At 35.5% G+C, this 14,835-nt stretch overlaps 1 protein-coding gene across 1 annotated transcript; it reads right to left on the bottom strand.

Annotated features, from left to right (window-relative positions):
- Positions 1-7,167: 7,167 nt before the first annotated feature.
- On the bottom strand, positions 7,168-13,287 carry LOC126787851 (histidine--tRNA ligase, chloroplastic/mitochondrial). The gene is made up of 10 exons (XM_050513761.1): positions 12,851-13,287; positions 12,666-12,754; positions 12,422-12,551; positions 12,194-12,286; positions 11,655-11,729; positions 10,978-11,095; positions 8,832-8,974; positions 8,219-8,347; positions 7,571-7,734; positions 7,168-7,474 (listed from the first exon to the last, which is right to left on the bottom strand). Exons 1-10 carry the CDS (start codon positions 13,244-13,246, stop codon positions 7,336-7,338), a joined length of 1,476 nt encoding a protein of 491 aa, XP_050369718.1. The 5' UTR covers positions 13,247-13,287; the 3' UTR covers positions 7,168-7,335.
- Between the last annotated feature and the right edge of the window lie 1,548 nt (positions 13,288-14,835).

Here is a 14,835-nt window from a genome sequence, read left to right as displayed (position 1 = left end):
TTTACAACCTACAACACATATTCACTCAAACACCAAAACAACAGCATAAGATATATTTACTATATGTACAACGAAACAAGATAAGAATATACAAATGTACAATATAAACAATGTATTCGAAATTAAAAATTAGGGATCCATCTCTATGGATCCCTGGCAACGACGCCATTTGATAGGACTCGATTACTCAACATCAATATTTAACCTTGTAAGCATCGTAAGTAGTATAAAAGCAAGAGGGTATCGTTCACAAACCGGGGATCCAACCAGGGCTTAGGATCACAAACACTTAACACAATTTCATAAAGATATAAAAGAGTTTGGTATATAGGATCGGATTGAAAGTCAAAAACAGAAAATAAAACCTAAACTAATATATATATATATATGTGATCAACCAACCAACACACAATGCATCACCAAAAAAAATCATGTAAGAACAAAGCCATCGAAATCTATTCTCAATCATGTTCATGCCCTAGGTATCAAGGTTCAAACTAAGTTCGATCATGCATCAAGTTCCTACTTGGTTCCTAATACATGGATACATTCGAGCTCAACTACTTATCTTGCTACGAAATCTAACATACCAATTCATCATGCAATTACATATCACATAGAGAAATCAACATGTTTTAAGCACTTATCCAATGCCGAACTTAGAATCAAAATCGGTGGAATAACAAAGAACAATTAATCCACTACTTGTATCATAATCGTTACTAGCTTTGAATGATTAACATATGCAACATCAACTACTTGTCTTAATCACACATGCAATATAAGAACACACCGAAATTCAATCAAAAACATGAACAAGAACTCACGGCATAAAACCTAAAATCATGGAATAGAAATCAAAATCTTCATATCATTATACAATTCGAAAGTCAGAACTATCTCATAGACAAGATCGAATTAAACTCTAACAAAACAAAAACATAAATCATCCAAGAACAAGAACATAGAAAACCGAAATAAAACATGAAGATCATAGAGTTACACTTTGAAATAATCCTACAGGGTTTATTCTAAGCAAACGAAGATCCTAAGCTACTTGCTTCGAATCCAAAGAATGGAAAAGGATGAATTTCAGTTTTAGGATTTCTTGGTGGATGAGAGACTGATTCGGCAGAGCTATGGCTTGTGCTTGTGTGCAAGGTTGATGATGAATAAACAATGAGGCCGTGCCTCTATATATAGGAGTCACAAAAGCCTTCATGCCATCCCAATTAGGAGATAGAATTGGATTGGGAAGCTGAAATCTTCTTTGATATGGACTTTGATTCATGTACTCCAAATCCAACTTGATGTAGGAAACCAAATCCAATAGGGAGACACTTAAGAGCTGCACGTCATCTCTCCTTGTCCAACTATGAATATCTAGGCCGGCCTCTTCTTCTCCTTCTTCAACTCGGACATGATTTCCTTGTCTCACTTGGAATGCATCACGACATCACTACTCCTTGTCTAAATAGGATTTGTCTTTCCTGAAAAGAAATCGACAATTAAGGAATATGAAAGAATGAAGATAGGAAAGTAGAGTCCTAGTCGAGTAAGGAATCCTAACTCAATAAGGATTTCTAACACTTAGCACAATTTCATCATCAAATCATTCAAAATTCGGCATAGCTCTACTTAGGACATACAAATGACAAATATGAACCTAAAACAACTAAATAAGAAGTAACAAAGCATAAGAATATGAGATATATACATTAAGAATGTCACACTATGTGCTCCTATTAGATGCTGAAGCTTTGTTTTGGAAGCAGAAATCAAGGGACAAATGGTTAAAGGATGGTGATAGAAATACTAATTTCTTTCACCTAACCACTGTGGTTCGGAGGAGAAGAAATAAGATTGATAGCTTGTTTGACTCCTCTGGTACTTGGGCTAATGACCCAACTGTGATGAAGAAAACTACTGTGGATTTCTTTTATAACCTTTTTGTGGCTGAATGCAGCTTGGATCTCAGGTTTCATATTCCTATTCCTTTTCCTGATACCCTTCTTGCAGAGTCAGTTTTAATTGGTAGAGATGTTTCTAGATAGGAAATTCATAGTGCCTTATTCAGAATTGGTAAGATGAAAGCTCCTGGAGCTAATGGGTTTCCTGTTTTATTCTACCAACAGCACTGGCCCATATGTTCCTCTGAGATTATTAAAGTTGTTACCACTGCTTTTCATTCGGGTTCTATTCCTCCCGGTCTAAACCGTACTCTTATCACTCTTTCCCCGAAAGTGACAGCACCTCAATGTATGCACCTGTTTTGCCCTATCAGCCTTTGTTGTACTGTTTACAAGATTATCTCTAAGATTGATAGGAGCACTTTATGCGACGTTCTTAACATGTTTTTATCTCAATTTGTACTTTTCTTAGCCCTTATTGTTGTACTATTGAGTCATTGAGTCGTAGTAAGAGTCTTGAGCGGTATTGGATGCATTTTTGTACTTACATGAGTTAAAACGTATAATTGGTTTAGAGTCATAGTTTGACTAGGAATCCTTGTTAGGTTTTGAAACTAATTATCTCTTACTTATGATTTTATTTTCTTATTTTCAGATTGGATTGAAGAGATAATTAAAGAAAAAAAGATGGAGCCAAGTCATGCAACAATTAAATAGAAGATGATCATTAAAGGCATAAAACACGGCATGTTTTAGAGAATAAAACATGGCATGTTTTAGGGAATAAAACTTTCCATGATTTAAGGGATTAAAGCATGACATTATTATAGGAAGAAAGAAGCAATTTCAAACCCTCCATCTTTCCTCTATATATACATGGCTTCACCTCTCAAATATCAAGACTTCTCCTTTGTATTGAAGAGCCAAAACTCTACCAAAATACTACCTCAAACATCCTTCACCAAAACAACAAGCCATTCTCCCCCATATACAAATTTCATCTCCACCGAAATCACCATTGAAGACACACTTCCAAGGTTCCTACAACATGTGATTCTCACAACTCATCTCCACGGGTTGTTCGTTTTTGATTTTTTTACAATACTTTGTCTATAAAGATTGTAGTATGATGTTTGTGTGGGATTATTGTTTTGTATTAAGAATCGAAATTTTCAGATTGTTTTATTGGATTTTTGGATCTTTGCCGAATTGATGGTTTTCTATAATTAATGAGTTTGTATTTCTATTGTTGTGTTCTAATCATCTTTCTCATACTTTTAGATAATTTTCAGATATGTGCATATGAATTTAGTGCTTGGATGCATTCCCTAAGATTGTGTTTGAGTGCTATATTCATCAACCATATTGACACAAATCAAATCATGCCCTAAGTAGGTTCGATTTGTGTTGATTAAAAGTGGTAAAAATTCTGGAAATTTGCATGTGAAACCATGGTGGGTGACGCCATACATGAAACATGTCTCCAACAAAGATTTGGTGCTTAAATGTAATTTTGTTTGATTTCTACTCTAAGTGTTATTGAATTTGATTGCATGCAAATTTAGATTAGGCCATAAGTCAATCTTAATGTTAATTGAAATATTGCACGATTAGATGATCCCCTACGGCTCTAATTGTATTGGTGTCTAAAAAGTATGTAATTGGTCGAATTAGAATGCATGATAGATTCGAACTTGTAATTATGTGGTGTAATGTTAAATTTGGTTTAAGTTTGTTAAAGAGAAGTCGATCATGTAAATAATAATTTAGGTTTTATTTTAGTAGTTAATAATCAATCTCAAACCCCCCATTATTTGTTAACACTAAAAGTTTAGAGTTCCCTTCAATTCCCCGGAAAGAACGATCCCTGCTTATTCTATACTAACGATGATGTTTTACAGGGTTTATTATAGACGTTTTGACCAACGCTCTATCATCTAAGATCAATGTTGACAGAATTAGACCTATGTTGGAAAAATGGATTAGCCCTAATCAGGTTAGCTTTGTTCCAGGAAGGCATATCTCTGACAACATTATGATTGCTCAAGAAATCTTATATAAATGCCGGAACTCTAAGGGTGCTAAAAGCTTCATGACTTGGAAAATTGATCTTTCGAAAGCCTTTGACAGACTCAGCTGGAGTTTCATTGAGCAGGTTCTTTATGAGGTTAAACTTCCGTGCAATATTATCAAGTTGATTATGAGTTGTATAACTTCTGCTAGCTATCAAATTATCGTAAATGGTGAATTATCGGAGCCTTTTAAAGGGGGCAGGGGAATTAGGCAGGGGGACCCTCTCTCCTCTTATCTTTTTGTCTTTTGCATGGAAAAATTATCTCATCTTAGAACTGTGGTTGTTTACAAACATTGGTTCCCAATCCAGTCCTCTACAAATGGGCATTTTTTCTCCCACTTATTCTTTGTAGATGATTTAATTCTCTTTGTTGAGGCTAGCAGTGTTAAGGCTAAAGGGATGAAGCAATATATGGACCTCTTTTGTGGCCTCTCGGGACAAACTGTGCGCTTTGAGAAATCTATGGTGTTTGTATCTCTTAGGGTCTTAGTTAGGATTGTTGAGGAAATAAGTAAGATATGTGGATCTCTGCTAACTAATGATCTAAGAACCCACCTTGTATGCCTCTGCTTCATCTAAGAGTTAATAAGAACACCTATGCTAGTATTGTTGACAAGGTTCAAGCCAGGTTGGCTAGTTGGAAAAGTAAGACTCTTCATATGGCGGGAAGATTAACTTTGATTCAATCTGTGAATGCTTCTATTCAAATTTATGCAATGCAAAACTGCTAAGCTTCCTATGTCAATTTGTGACAACCTGGATAAACTCAATAGGGGTTTTCTATGCGGTGATATTGAGCAGAAAAAAAAAGTCCATCATACTAATTGGGATACATTATACATGCTTAAATGCTATGGTGGCTTGGGTATTAAAAAGTCAGCTAATATGAACATGTCCATGCTTGCAAAAGCTAGTTGGAGAGTTGTCCAAAAAGACCAAGGGCTTTGGAGCGAGATTTATATGAGGAAGTATCTGCATTCTAGTTCTCTCTTGCAGAATTCTTATAAAAAGCATGCTCAATGCTCAAGTACTTAGTCTGGTATTGTGTATGGGGCTAATTTACTGCGAAAAGGGCTTATCTGGAGAGTTGGCAATGGTTGTCAGACTAAATTTTGGACTGATAATTGGGCTCCTTCTGGTATCCTTCTCAACCATGTTATTAATCATGATAGTGTCAATACTAACTCTGTTGTGAATGAATTTTGGATTAATGGTAGGTGGAATATGATCATGCTTGGTGAAAATCTCCCTCAAGAAATAATTACTCAAGTGTTATCTGTTCATATTACTGAATGTGACATTCCTGATCAAGTTATATGGGGCAGACTTCTTCTGAAATTTTCTCTGTAAAATCTGCTTACAATGTGCTATGTGATGAACAGGGCTTCCAAAAGTATGTTTGGATGAAGATTTGATCCCTTCTTATACTTTCAAAGATTAAAATATTCTTATAGACTTTTGTTTCAAGAAAATTGTTAACTAATTAGCAGAGGTTTCGAAGGAAGCTTGCCTCCAATCCTCATTGCAAATTCTGCACTAATACCCCAAAAACAATGATTCACCTCTTCATAGACTGTCCTAAGTCTAAACAAGTTTGGAAAAATTTTAAGATTCACCAAAATATCCTTGCTACTTTTGTTCTGAGTTTGGAAAATTGGATCTATGCTAATCTGCTTCAGAAATGGTAGTATATGAATAATATCAGTTGGAATATATTCTTCATATACTATTGTTGGTTCATATGAAAATGGAGGTGCAAATCCATTTTTGATAGCTCCTTCAAGTATCCTTTTACTATTTTTGATGTTGTGTTTAGTTAAGCTGATTAATAGGCTAAAGCTAATGCTAAGCTTGGTAAAAACTTGTCTAAACATGTGGAGATGCTATATTGGATTAAACCAGCTGTTTGAAATTTTAAACTGAATGTTGATGGCTCTAGGATGAATAATGGAAATATTGAAGCAGGGAGTGTGCTTAAGGATGAAGCTGGCTGTTGGTAGGGTGGGTTTATGGTGAACATTGGGACTGGGGAGGTCCTGCAAGCTGAGGTTGGGGCTTGTTCCATGGTCTACACGACTACACCTTGCTCGTAGCTTAAAGATTTCAAGACTGGAAGTTGAGTCTGATTCTTTAGTGCTTAACAATCTTCTTCAACATGATAATATTGATTTGCATCCTCTTAGGACCTTGATAATGAACTGCAGAAGCTTGATGTGTGTTTTTGACTTTATTAATGTGAAGCATGTCCACATAGAGAGGAATATGGTAGATGATATCCTTACTAAGCATAGTACCTCTAACGATAGAGGAATATGTATCTTACATGACCCTCCTACGCTGGTTTCTGATGTTTTTCTGGATGACATTGTTGGTCTTTCTAGAGCTAGGGAGTTTATGGCTTGTAGCTATGTCTAGTTTCTTCGTTACTTTTTTTACTTGGGCTAATGGCCCTATTTGTACAAAAAAAATTAGAAAATTACTTAATGGTACTAGACTATATTTGAATTAACTAAAAACTCATTTTATGAATTTATTATATAAATTAGAACATAAACTCAAGCCCAAAAAACAAGTAAAACAAAATTGATTAATTATATAATATAAAAATATCTAAAATACCTTAATTTTTGGAAAATTACCAAATGTCACTCCTAGATTTAACAAATTTATCTCTCCTTATTTTTTAGTTCTTTCCGGAAAATTTAAGTTTTCCGGCCAAACCACTAGCGGTGAGCCAATATATAAAGTTGTTCCTTATGTCATGGGCTTTCATTTAAGTAGCATAATGCATATGTTTTGAGAAATTTGAAATTTTTTGAATTTTGCTCACAAAAAATCACAGTAGCAGTGAGTTTCTCAGTTTACAGTAGCAATTAGATTTATAGTCGACAATAACAGTTAGATTCATAATCGACAATAGCATGTACCTTCCAAATCGACAGTAGCATGTGTCTTCCAAGTCGACAATAACAGCTAGTTTTTAACTCGACGATAGTAGTTAGTTTTTATAATCGACAGTAGCAGTTAGTTTTTATAATCGACAGTAGCAGATAATCTCTCTATTGATATAAGCAAACACTACGGGTCTGAAAGAAATAAAAAGTAAAATGTTTTATGACATGTAGCAACTTGTCATCATTTGGTCTTTATTTATAAATTTTGGTTTTTATTTGCTTTATCAAATTAAGTAGTGAGTTATTTGTAAACTAAATTGTTGTGCGGTACTTTTGAGTAGTTTGTTAATAATATTTTGATCTGAAACTATGTATTTACATAGATTGGGGGAGAAAAATGGACTGACGTTACTGAGCCTAGCTTAAAAACATTACAACTTCCAAATTGAGGTCTTCATCAATCTAATTCATCAAGTTTGATCTCTTGTTGTACACCAGTAGACAGAATTTTAACACCCACCATCCCTTTTTGCCACTCTGAATCTCCCACCAAGATCAGCCTGTTGGCATTTATTCGTGAAGCACGCTTGAATACCCTGATGTAGATCAAATTTCACGCATGTGACAATATTAATTAGAAAACAGTAATTGATATAGAATTTGCAAAAATACTATATGATGGCAGGAAATACCATTTAAGCGGTTTGCTCTCCAAGACTAAATCAACACTTTGACCTTTCTCCCTAAGTATGGTGGCAACTGTTGCAGCTGCTTCTTGCAATCCTGGTTCCAGGGCACACACAATGTTCTCCACTTGCAGGCCAAGTTCTGGCAGAAGCCCCTTTTCCTTGAGCAACTATATTCATCACACCAGAATGTCAAATGACTAAGTAACAGAAAAATGAGAAAAACAAATTTTAGGAATATTCGACTCCCATAATGAACATCGCAAACCCAAACATCTTAGAATAATTGAATATCATATGTATGGTCAATAAACTTCATATTAACCCACTAGACTCACTATAGGATAAATGATCAGGAATTAAGGAACTATAAGACATCAAATAGGTGATAGAAATTGAAGCGCTACACTAACAACATAAAGGCTGCAGACCATCAAGTTCACCAAGTCATTGTAAGAATTCTTTAACTAACTTCGACTAAGGAGACATTACATTAACTATATATCCCTTAGTCATAGTTTCCGGCATGTTAGTTGGCAAACTGTGTATCAGAACCATTGATCAAGCACCATATTTTACTTGGTATAAATATACAAATGTAATGTAATAGAAGATAATAACATAAACAAGCAATGAGGTGAAGTTTTAACTCACTTCTATTATGACAGCATCACCAAATCCAAAGCCGCAAGCAGGAATATCATCACCACCAAAGGTAGAGAGCAACCGGTCATATCGCCCACCACCACAAATGGCTCGCAACTTTCCTCCTCTATCAAAACCCTAGAATATAATTGATCTGTCAGGTACTGTTCATGACAAAACTGATAAATATGCCTAGAGCAAAGTGATTGTTTTCACTTAAGTGGAGAGTTTTGGTGTTTGCCATATCTGAGAAGTTAGTTCAGGCTTCTAGATGAAACAATCTTTTTCGTGGTTGCTTCAATAGAAGGAATTACAGTATTGTACCCACTCATATGAACTGTTATATACAATTAAAGTTTCGCTCACATATAACATTCCAGTACTTCTGAAATTGATAATTGTACAAGTAAGCAGTAAGATATTGTCTGCAAACTTCAACCTCATGGCTATATACTGATGCCCAAAATTGAAACGCAGTTACATCAGTGATTCTACAGGCATAATTTACAATCCTAAAGATATAACAGACTACAAAAGAACATTTCAACTAGATCATTGGAAAGCAATAACTAATACTCAACTGCCAAAAACGTAGAGTTGAGGGACAACATAAATATCTAACCTCGAAGACTATACCAGTATAGTATGCAAGGCCACGAACAATAGAAGCATCAAACTGAATCCATTCAGAATAACCAAATTTGTCAGCAAGAGAGAACATTTGCTTCAGATCAGCAACTGCTTCCCCAGAATCTCCAAGTATCTCTACATATAGACAAAAATTGAGCAGATGGTATGAATTACACTACTAAATTAAACCAGCTGTCAGCACTCACAAAGAACTGGAAAAACACTTCCTCAAGAATCTTAATATATAATACTTTGGAATAAAAAGAAAATTCATATTTGTGACCGTAGTTTGAACACTATCTCTAATCGATGTTCTACAACTACCAACTCTTGAATTTAGCATCACCTTTCTTCAAATGTTACAATTGTTAACACAACAGAATCATTTGGATCACCAGATCAAAAGAAAAAGAAAAAAGAAAACTGGATTAAAGTTGTCTAGCTTTCATGGAAAGAACTAATTATTCATTTGTGTACGTGTCATCGTAACATCACATGACTTAAAAGGCATGCATAATGGAATAAAATGTATTGACCATGTATCTTAGTTATAATCAGAATAAGAGTTGCTTCTAAAAGCATTCCACAGCCTTAGTTATATTTTCTCTATTCTATACTTTAAATAGAGAGCTGAAATTCATACTCCACTTTTCGTAAACCACACTTCTAGTTTCTCTTTTCTTCACTCAACTTCCCAAATTGCCCCTACTTTTCTTATATTTCCTTTGTCACTCGCTACGAATTCACAAATAAACAAAAAAGCTCCTTATTCTCTATCATCTTTCTCCTCTTTCCATATCATCTTCAATCCGTTTCAATTACCAAACTCTCAAAAGATACCCACGAAGCAAACTAATTAACTTTTCCAGCATAATTTCTTAGTCAAAATCTTCCTGGTTCGTATATTCCAATGAAACTTACTAGCAATTAGCTGAATTTCTGGATTCACCCAACTTCATTTAGACATTGAAAATTATCAAATTAGTGAAGCTACAAAAAAAAATTAACGAATTAAAGAAGACAATTAATACCATAACACTCCATCCAGAAGTTCCTCATACTTCTTGTAGAAACCATGATGAGAAACAATAGTTAGCATTTGAGTGAGATAACATCAGAAATGATCATTAAGTTGCAATGGAATAACAATCATAAATCCATTGAACATAAACAGCAGAGATTTGAAGCTAACCAGGTTTTATTCATAATATAATCATGATGAGCACCAGTACTACCTAAAGATGAATGGAATTCAAGAACATAACAGAAAGCTACTTTGAGAAGTAATACGCACAAGATGCATTCATGCTTTAGATTTAAAAAAATTTGAAACCAAGTCCTCAAGTTCAGGGAGTATGGACCAACCAAAAACACCATCATTCTACCTAATCCTTGGTTCTTTTTTGTGCTCTTAGGCAGCACACTGTAACTCAGGAGAGGCACTTGTGCGTGAGTCTTACCCAGCTTCTCTACTACCAAATTCCACAAACAGCTTCTTAACAACATCACCCTCAATTCTACTCACTGGGGAATTTAACGATGAATACCTAATTGAGAGCACTCTTTAGATTCACTGCGGATTAAATAGGCATCATTCATGTGTGAAAAGTGGAGGAGGGTCCGGGAGATCCATAGATAGCCATCGAGGCTGACGGCACTATCATAATGTGAGAACTAAACAAACTAAACGATAAACGTTATTCCTGCAATATATAATAAAGGGAGTTTGATTTGCAAAAAGTGGAGCATAAGTATCACAACCCTTTAATCCTTTATATATATATATATATATATATATATATATATATATATATATATATATATATATATACCTACAATCTGACATACAACTGTTGTCATTTCTAAAGGGCACTACTGCTCTCTAAGTAACCTTTCCTAATTAATTGAAATCTACATTATGCAGCAAAAAGAGCTTTTCATCTACAGGGATGTAGGAAGCCAATAATCTAGTAACTGTTCGAATTGCATAAATGCGAATGGATAGATAGAATGTGTGCAGGTGGATCTAAGTATACATGTGATATGTGTCCATGTCTTCAAGAAGGGAAAGACAATTGATATGTATCACCAAACAAAAGATATATTTATTTTCGAATCAAAATAATAACAAGACCAACCTTCCAACTCTGTCAATGACTTTATGGAAAGAACTTGCAATAACTGATCAATTGCCTCTTCTAATACACCAACAGATTCTAGCTCTTTTTTAATTTCTGCCAATGGAAGCTTTTCTATCTGTTTACCATCAAAACACCCTGCCTGATTAGAATATCCTACCAAAAAATTTACATTCTAGTAAAAATGTACAATGTATCTCTATGTCTAAGCAGATGGTAAAGCAATTTGAAATAAAATCTGCAAGTTCATAATATATTTGCAAGAGATGCATGAGAGCAAGAGAAATCAAAATGACAACAAAGTACAATGACCACATGCACACACACACATACATGCTGTAAATGTAAGCTAAATACTGCCACCATTGCATGTCCACTTTGGAAAATTGAAACAATTTAAACAAATAAGACCGTAATTGAAGTTATCTTTGAAAATATAACAAAAATAAGATGCTGGTGATCAATGAATCAAGTTTATTTTTGTAGAGAAAAAAAGTAGAAGACATTTCATTTTGCACATGCATAGGCAAATTCCCGATTTTACTACTATGAGAATTATTTAATTTATCAAAAGAGCACCAATAACAAGAATCTGGGTTATCTAACAAACCATCTTGAGGGGAAATGGATAGAGAAATAGACCAGAGCATGAGCATCTTGTAACTTGTGTAGTTTACCTTATCTATGATGATGCAAACTTTCCCAAACAAAGCTTCAGGTATGGAGTAACGTCTCAATACTGCTTGTAAAACCTGTAGAGTGGGGTAAAATATGATTCTCTCGGGTTCCTAAGGTCACTAACAAACTGAAAGTCCTAATGTAATGGATGACTGTGGATCACATGTCAAACGATAAACACGGTGGACTAAGAGTCGGAAAAAATAATATATTCCCCAAAACTATTATGGAAACTTGTTTTTTTTTTTTGTAAAAAAAATTATCCATAGAGAGATTTTCAGTATCTTTTCAAAGAAGTAATCTGAAGTCATCCAGCTTCTGAAAACCATCATGAGCAAGAGCAACAGATTTTACCCGGTGCTGTATTATGTGAAACAAATTGGGAAGTAAAATCGGATATATCTGTTTTTTTTTCTGTTTCTGAATAACAAGTTGAGAACTGAGGGCACAAAGCCATTTGGAAATTGGAAGCTTTATTTATTAAAAAGTTTATAAATTTTATGATAGGCTTAGTTATACAAGGTAAAATCATTCGCACCTTTCGACTTGATATCTTAAATCCAACATCTGAAGCTGTGATCCCCAATCGCTTGAAGAAAGTGACAATTGCAGAAATAAGTTCTGCTTCAGCCTACTCAAAAAGAGAAAATAAATAAATCCAAGTTAATAGCATCATATATACATGTCAAAAACTACCATTAAATATCCAAATCATATATAAAGACAGCATAATCAATCATATATGCAACTCAAAACCAGTCCTTACCGTAACCTCAGGGACACCAATAATATCCATATTCCACTGGTAATGCTCCCTGCGCCGCCCCCTCGTCATTCTCTCATACCGCCAACACTGCCCCACCGCAAACCATTTTAATGGAAGCGACAGAGATTTCCTGCACAATAGAAAGATAAATAACACATTCATCAGATAAAATGATAAATTATAAACTAATAACATCTAAAAGCTAAAGTAGCAATAAGCAGAATAGAATCACAAAATGCAGTACCCTTTCTGGATCACCAGCCTCGCCAGCGAAGGAGTAAGCTCCGGCCTCAGCGCAACGCGACGATTCCCCCTATCTTCAAAACAATACAGCTGCAGAATGCATACAATTGCACATATCATCAATGCTAGTAAATCAAAAGATTGAAATCGAAATTTGAGTTACAATCAGAGTGAACCCAACCGAACCTGGTCTCGAATCTCCTCGCCAGCTTTTCGAATAAACAGAGCCTCGGACTCGAGCACCGGAAAATCGACCTCCTCGAAGCCAAAGAGGCGCGAGACCTCTCTGAAATTGGAGAAGAGCCAGCTGCGGAGGCGCATGTCCTCGGGAGGGAAGTCCCTTGTGCCCTTGGGAGGGTTCACGTCTATCCTCTGCTGCAGTTCCTCCGTGACCAGCGAGGGAGACACTGCTCCGGTACGACCTCCGCCGGCGGCATTGTTGCTGACGGCGGCGGCGGTTGAGAGAGAAGAGAAGGACCCAGGGTTTGTGGAGAGGGGTAGTTTGGGAATGGGGAATCGGAGAACGCGGATTAGGAGGGGGTTGTTGAGGATAAGGCGGGAAGAAGAAATAGCAGAGAGCATGGCTCTAATGGCTTATTCTCAGTATGGCTCAGTTTTGTGGGTTTACCTCACATTTTGGGGTTTAACGGAGGTCGCCAAGAGTAAAGGGATTGACTGGGGCTTTATTGGCGTCAACGAAAGAATTACATTTACACTTGTCATTTCTTTCGTTTACTTGAGCAAAAATAATCCTAAATCGGTACTGAAAGAAAGCACGTGTATTATCATTTGGTCCAAGACTTGCGCCTCTTCATTTAGTCCACATATCCCGCTAGCCCGCAGAGATCCGCACTCCCGATAGATTTTTACCTGGTTTACGAGAAAGCCTGTCATAATCAGTTTTCGTGGATAGAGAGTCGGGCTTAGTTTAGATGTGTGAAACTCGGTGCGACCCACCAAAAACCCGCAAGTCCCGGCCCGTAAAAGCCTTTTAAAAATAAAATATTATACATACATATAATATATTATACATATATCAATTATATGTCTTTTTTATAATAATTATAAATAAAATATTATATATGTTAATAGGACCATATTTAAAATTCTATGTTTTTTTATATTATAACTTTATACTAGATTTAAAATAAAATTGTAGCATTATAAAGTATATGAAGTAAATTTCTCGGGATTAATCGACATCAACTGATGTTATCGATACTAATATTTAGGGACTCTGTTGAAACTGCATCTAATTCGAACTTCGTATGATCATCAAAATTTATAGTCAACCGAAAACACTACTAATATGTCCTAAGGGATGACCCGTTACCAGGATGACAATTTCGAAAGCCGTTTGCATATATGAAATCATCTAATTTTTGTCACTGATTGTGCGCGGTTGCACCGAGGAAAGTCATTTGGCAAAGTCCCGTGTAATGAGGTTTTAATATGTCAAAATGCCTCTTTTTTTGTTGACTGTAGGCAAGGTTCTAAAAAACGCTAGGCGTTAATCGGGCGGACAGCTAAAACCAGCGCCCAGAGGATTAATCGGGGATTAATCGGCCCAAATCAAGGCGGCCAAGGATCTCCGAGCGCCTAGGCGGGGATTTTTAGAACATTGACTGTAGGTACGGACGGTCAAACTATGTCCAAAATGGATGAAATCTTTACGGGGTTCCTAAATATATATACCGATCACATCTGCTGTGTCGATCGACTGTATTTAGAATCGGAATTATCGATCACCGAAGTCTCTACTAATGTATCATAACCTTTATACTAGGTTTAAAATAAAATTATCGTATTACGAAGTGACTATATGAAGAAAACTTATCAGGATTAATCGACACCAGCCGATGTGATTGGTACTTATATTTAGTGACCCTGTCAAATCATGTCCAAAATGGATGAAATTTTACGAGTTCTCTAAATATATATACCGATCACATCTACTCGTGTCGATCGACCATATTTCGAACCGGAGTTGTCGATCGCCAAAGTGTCCACTAATGTATCATAATTTTTATATTAGGTTTATAATAAAACTATCGCATTCTGAAGCGACTATATAAAAGAAAATTCTCGGGATCAATCGACATCAGTCGATGTGATCAGTATATATATTTAGTGACCCTGTAAAAATTTCATTTAATTCGGATCTCATTTGA

Source organism: Argentina anserina, chromosome 3, assembly GCF_933775445.1.
Source record: "Argentina anserina chromosome 3, drPotAnse1.1, whole genome shotgun sequence".
NCBI lineage: Eukaryota > Viridiplantae > Streptophyta > Magnoliopsida > Rosales > Rosaceae > Argentina > Argentina anserina.
Note: the sequence above shows the minus strand (reverse complement) of the source record. Positions and strands in the feature narration are given on the sequence as shown.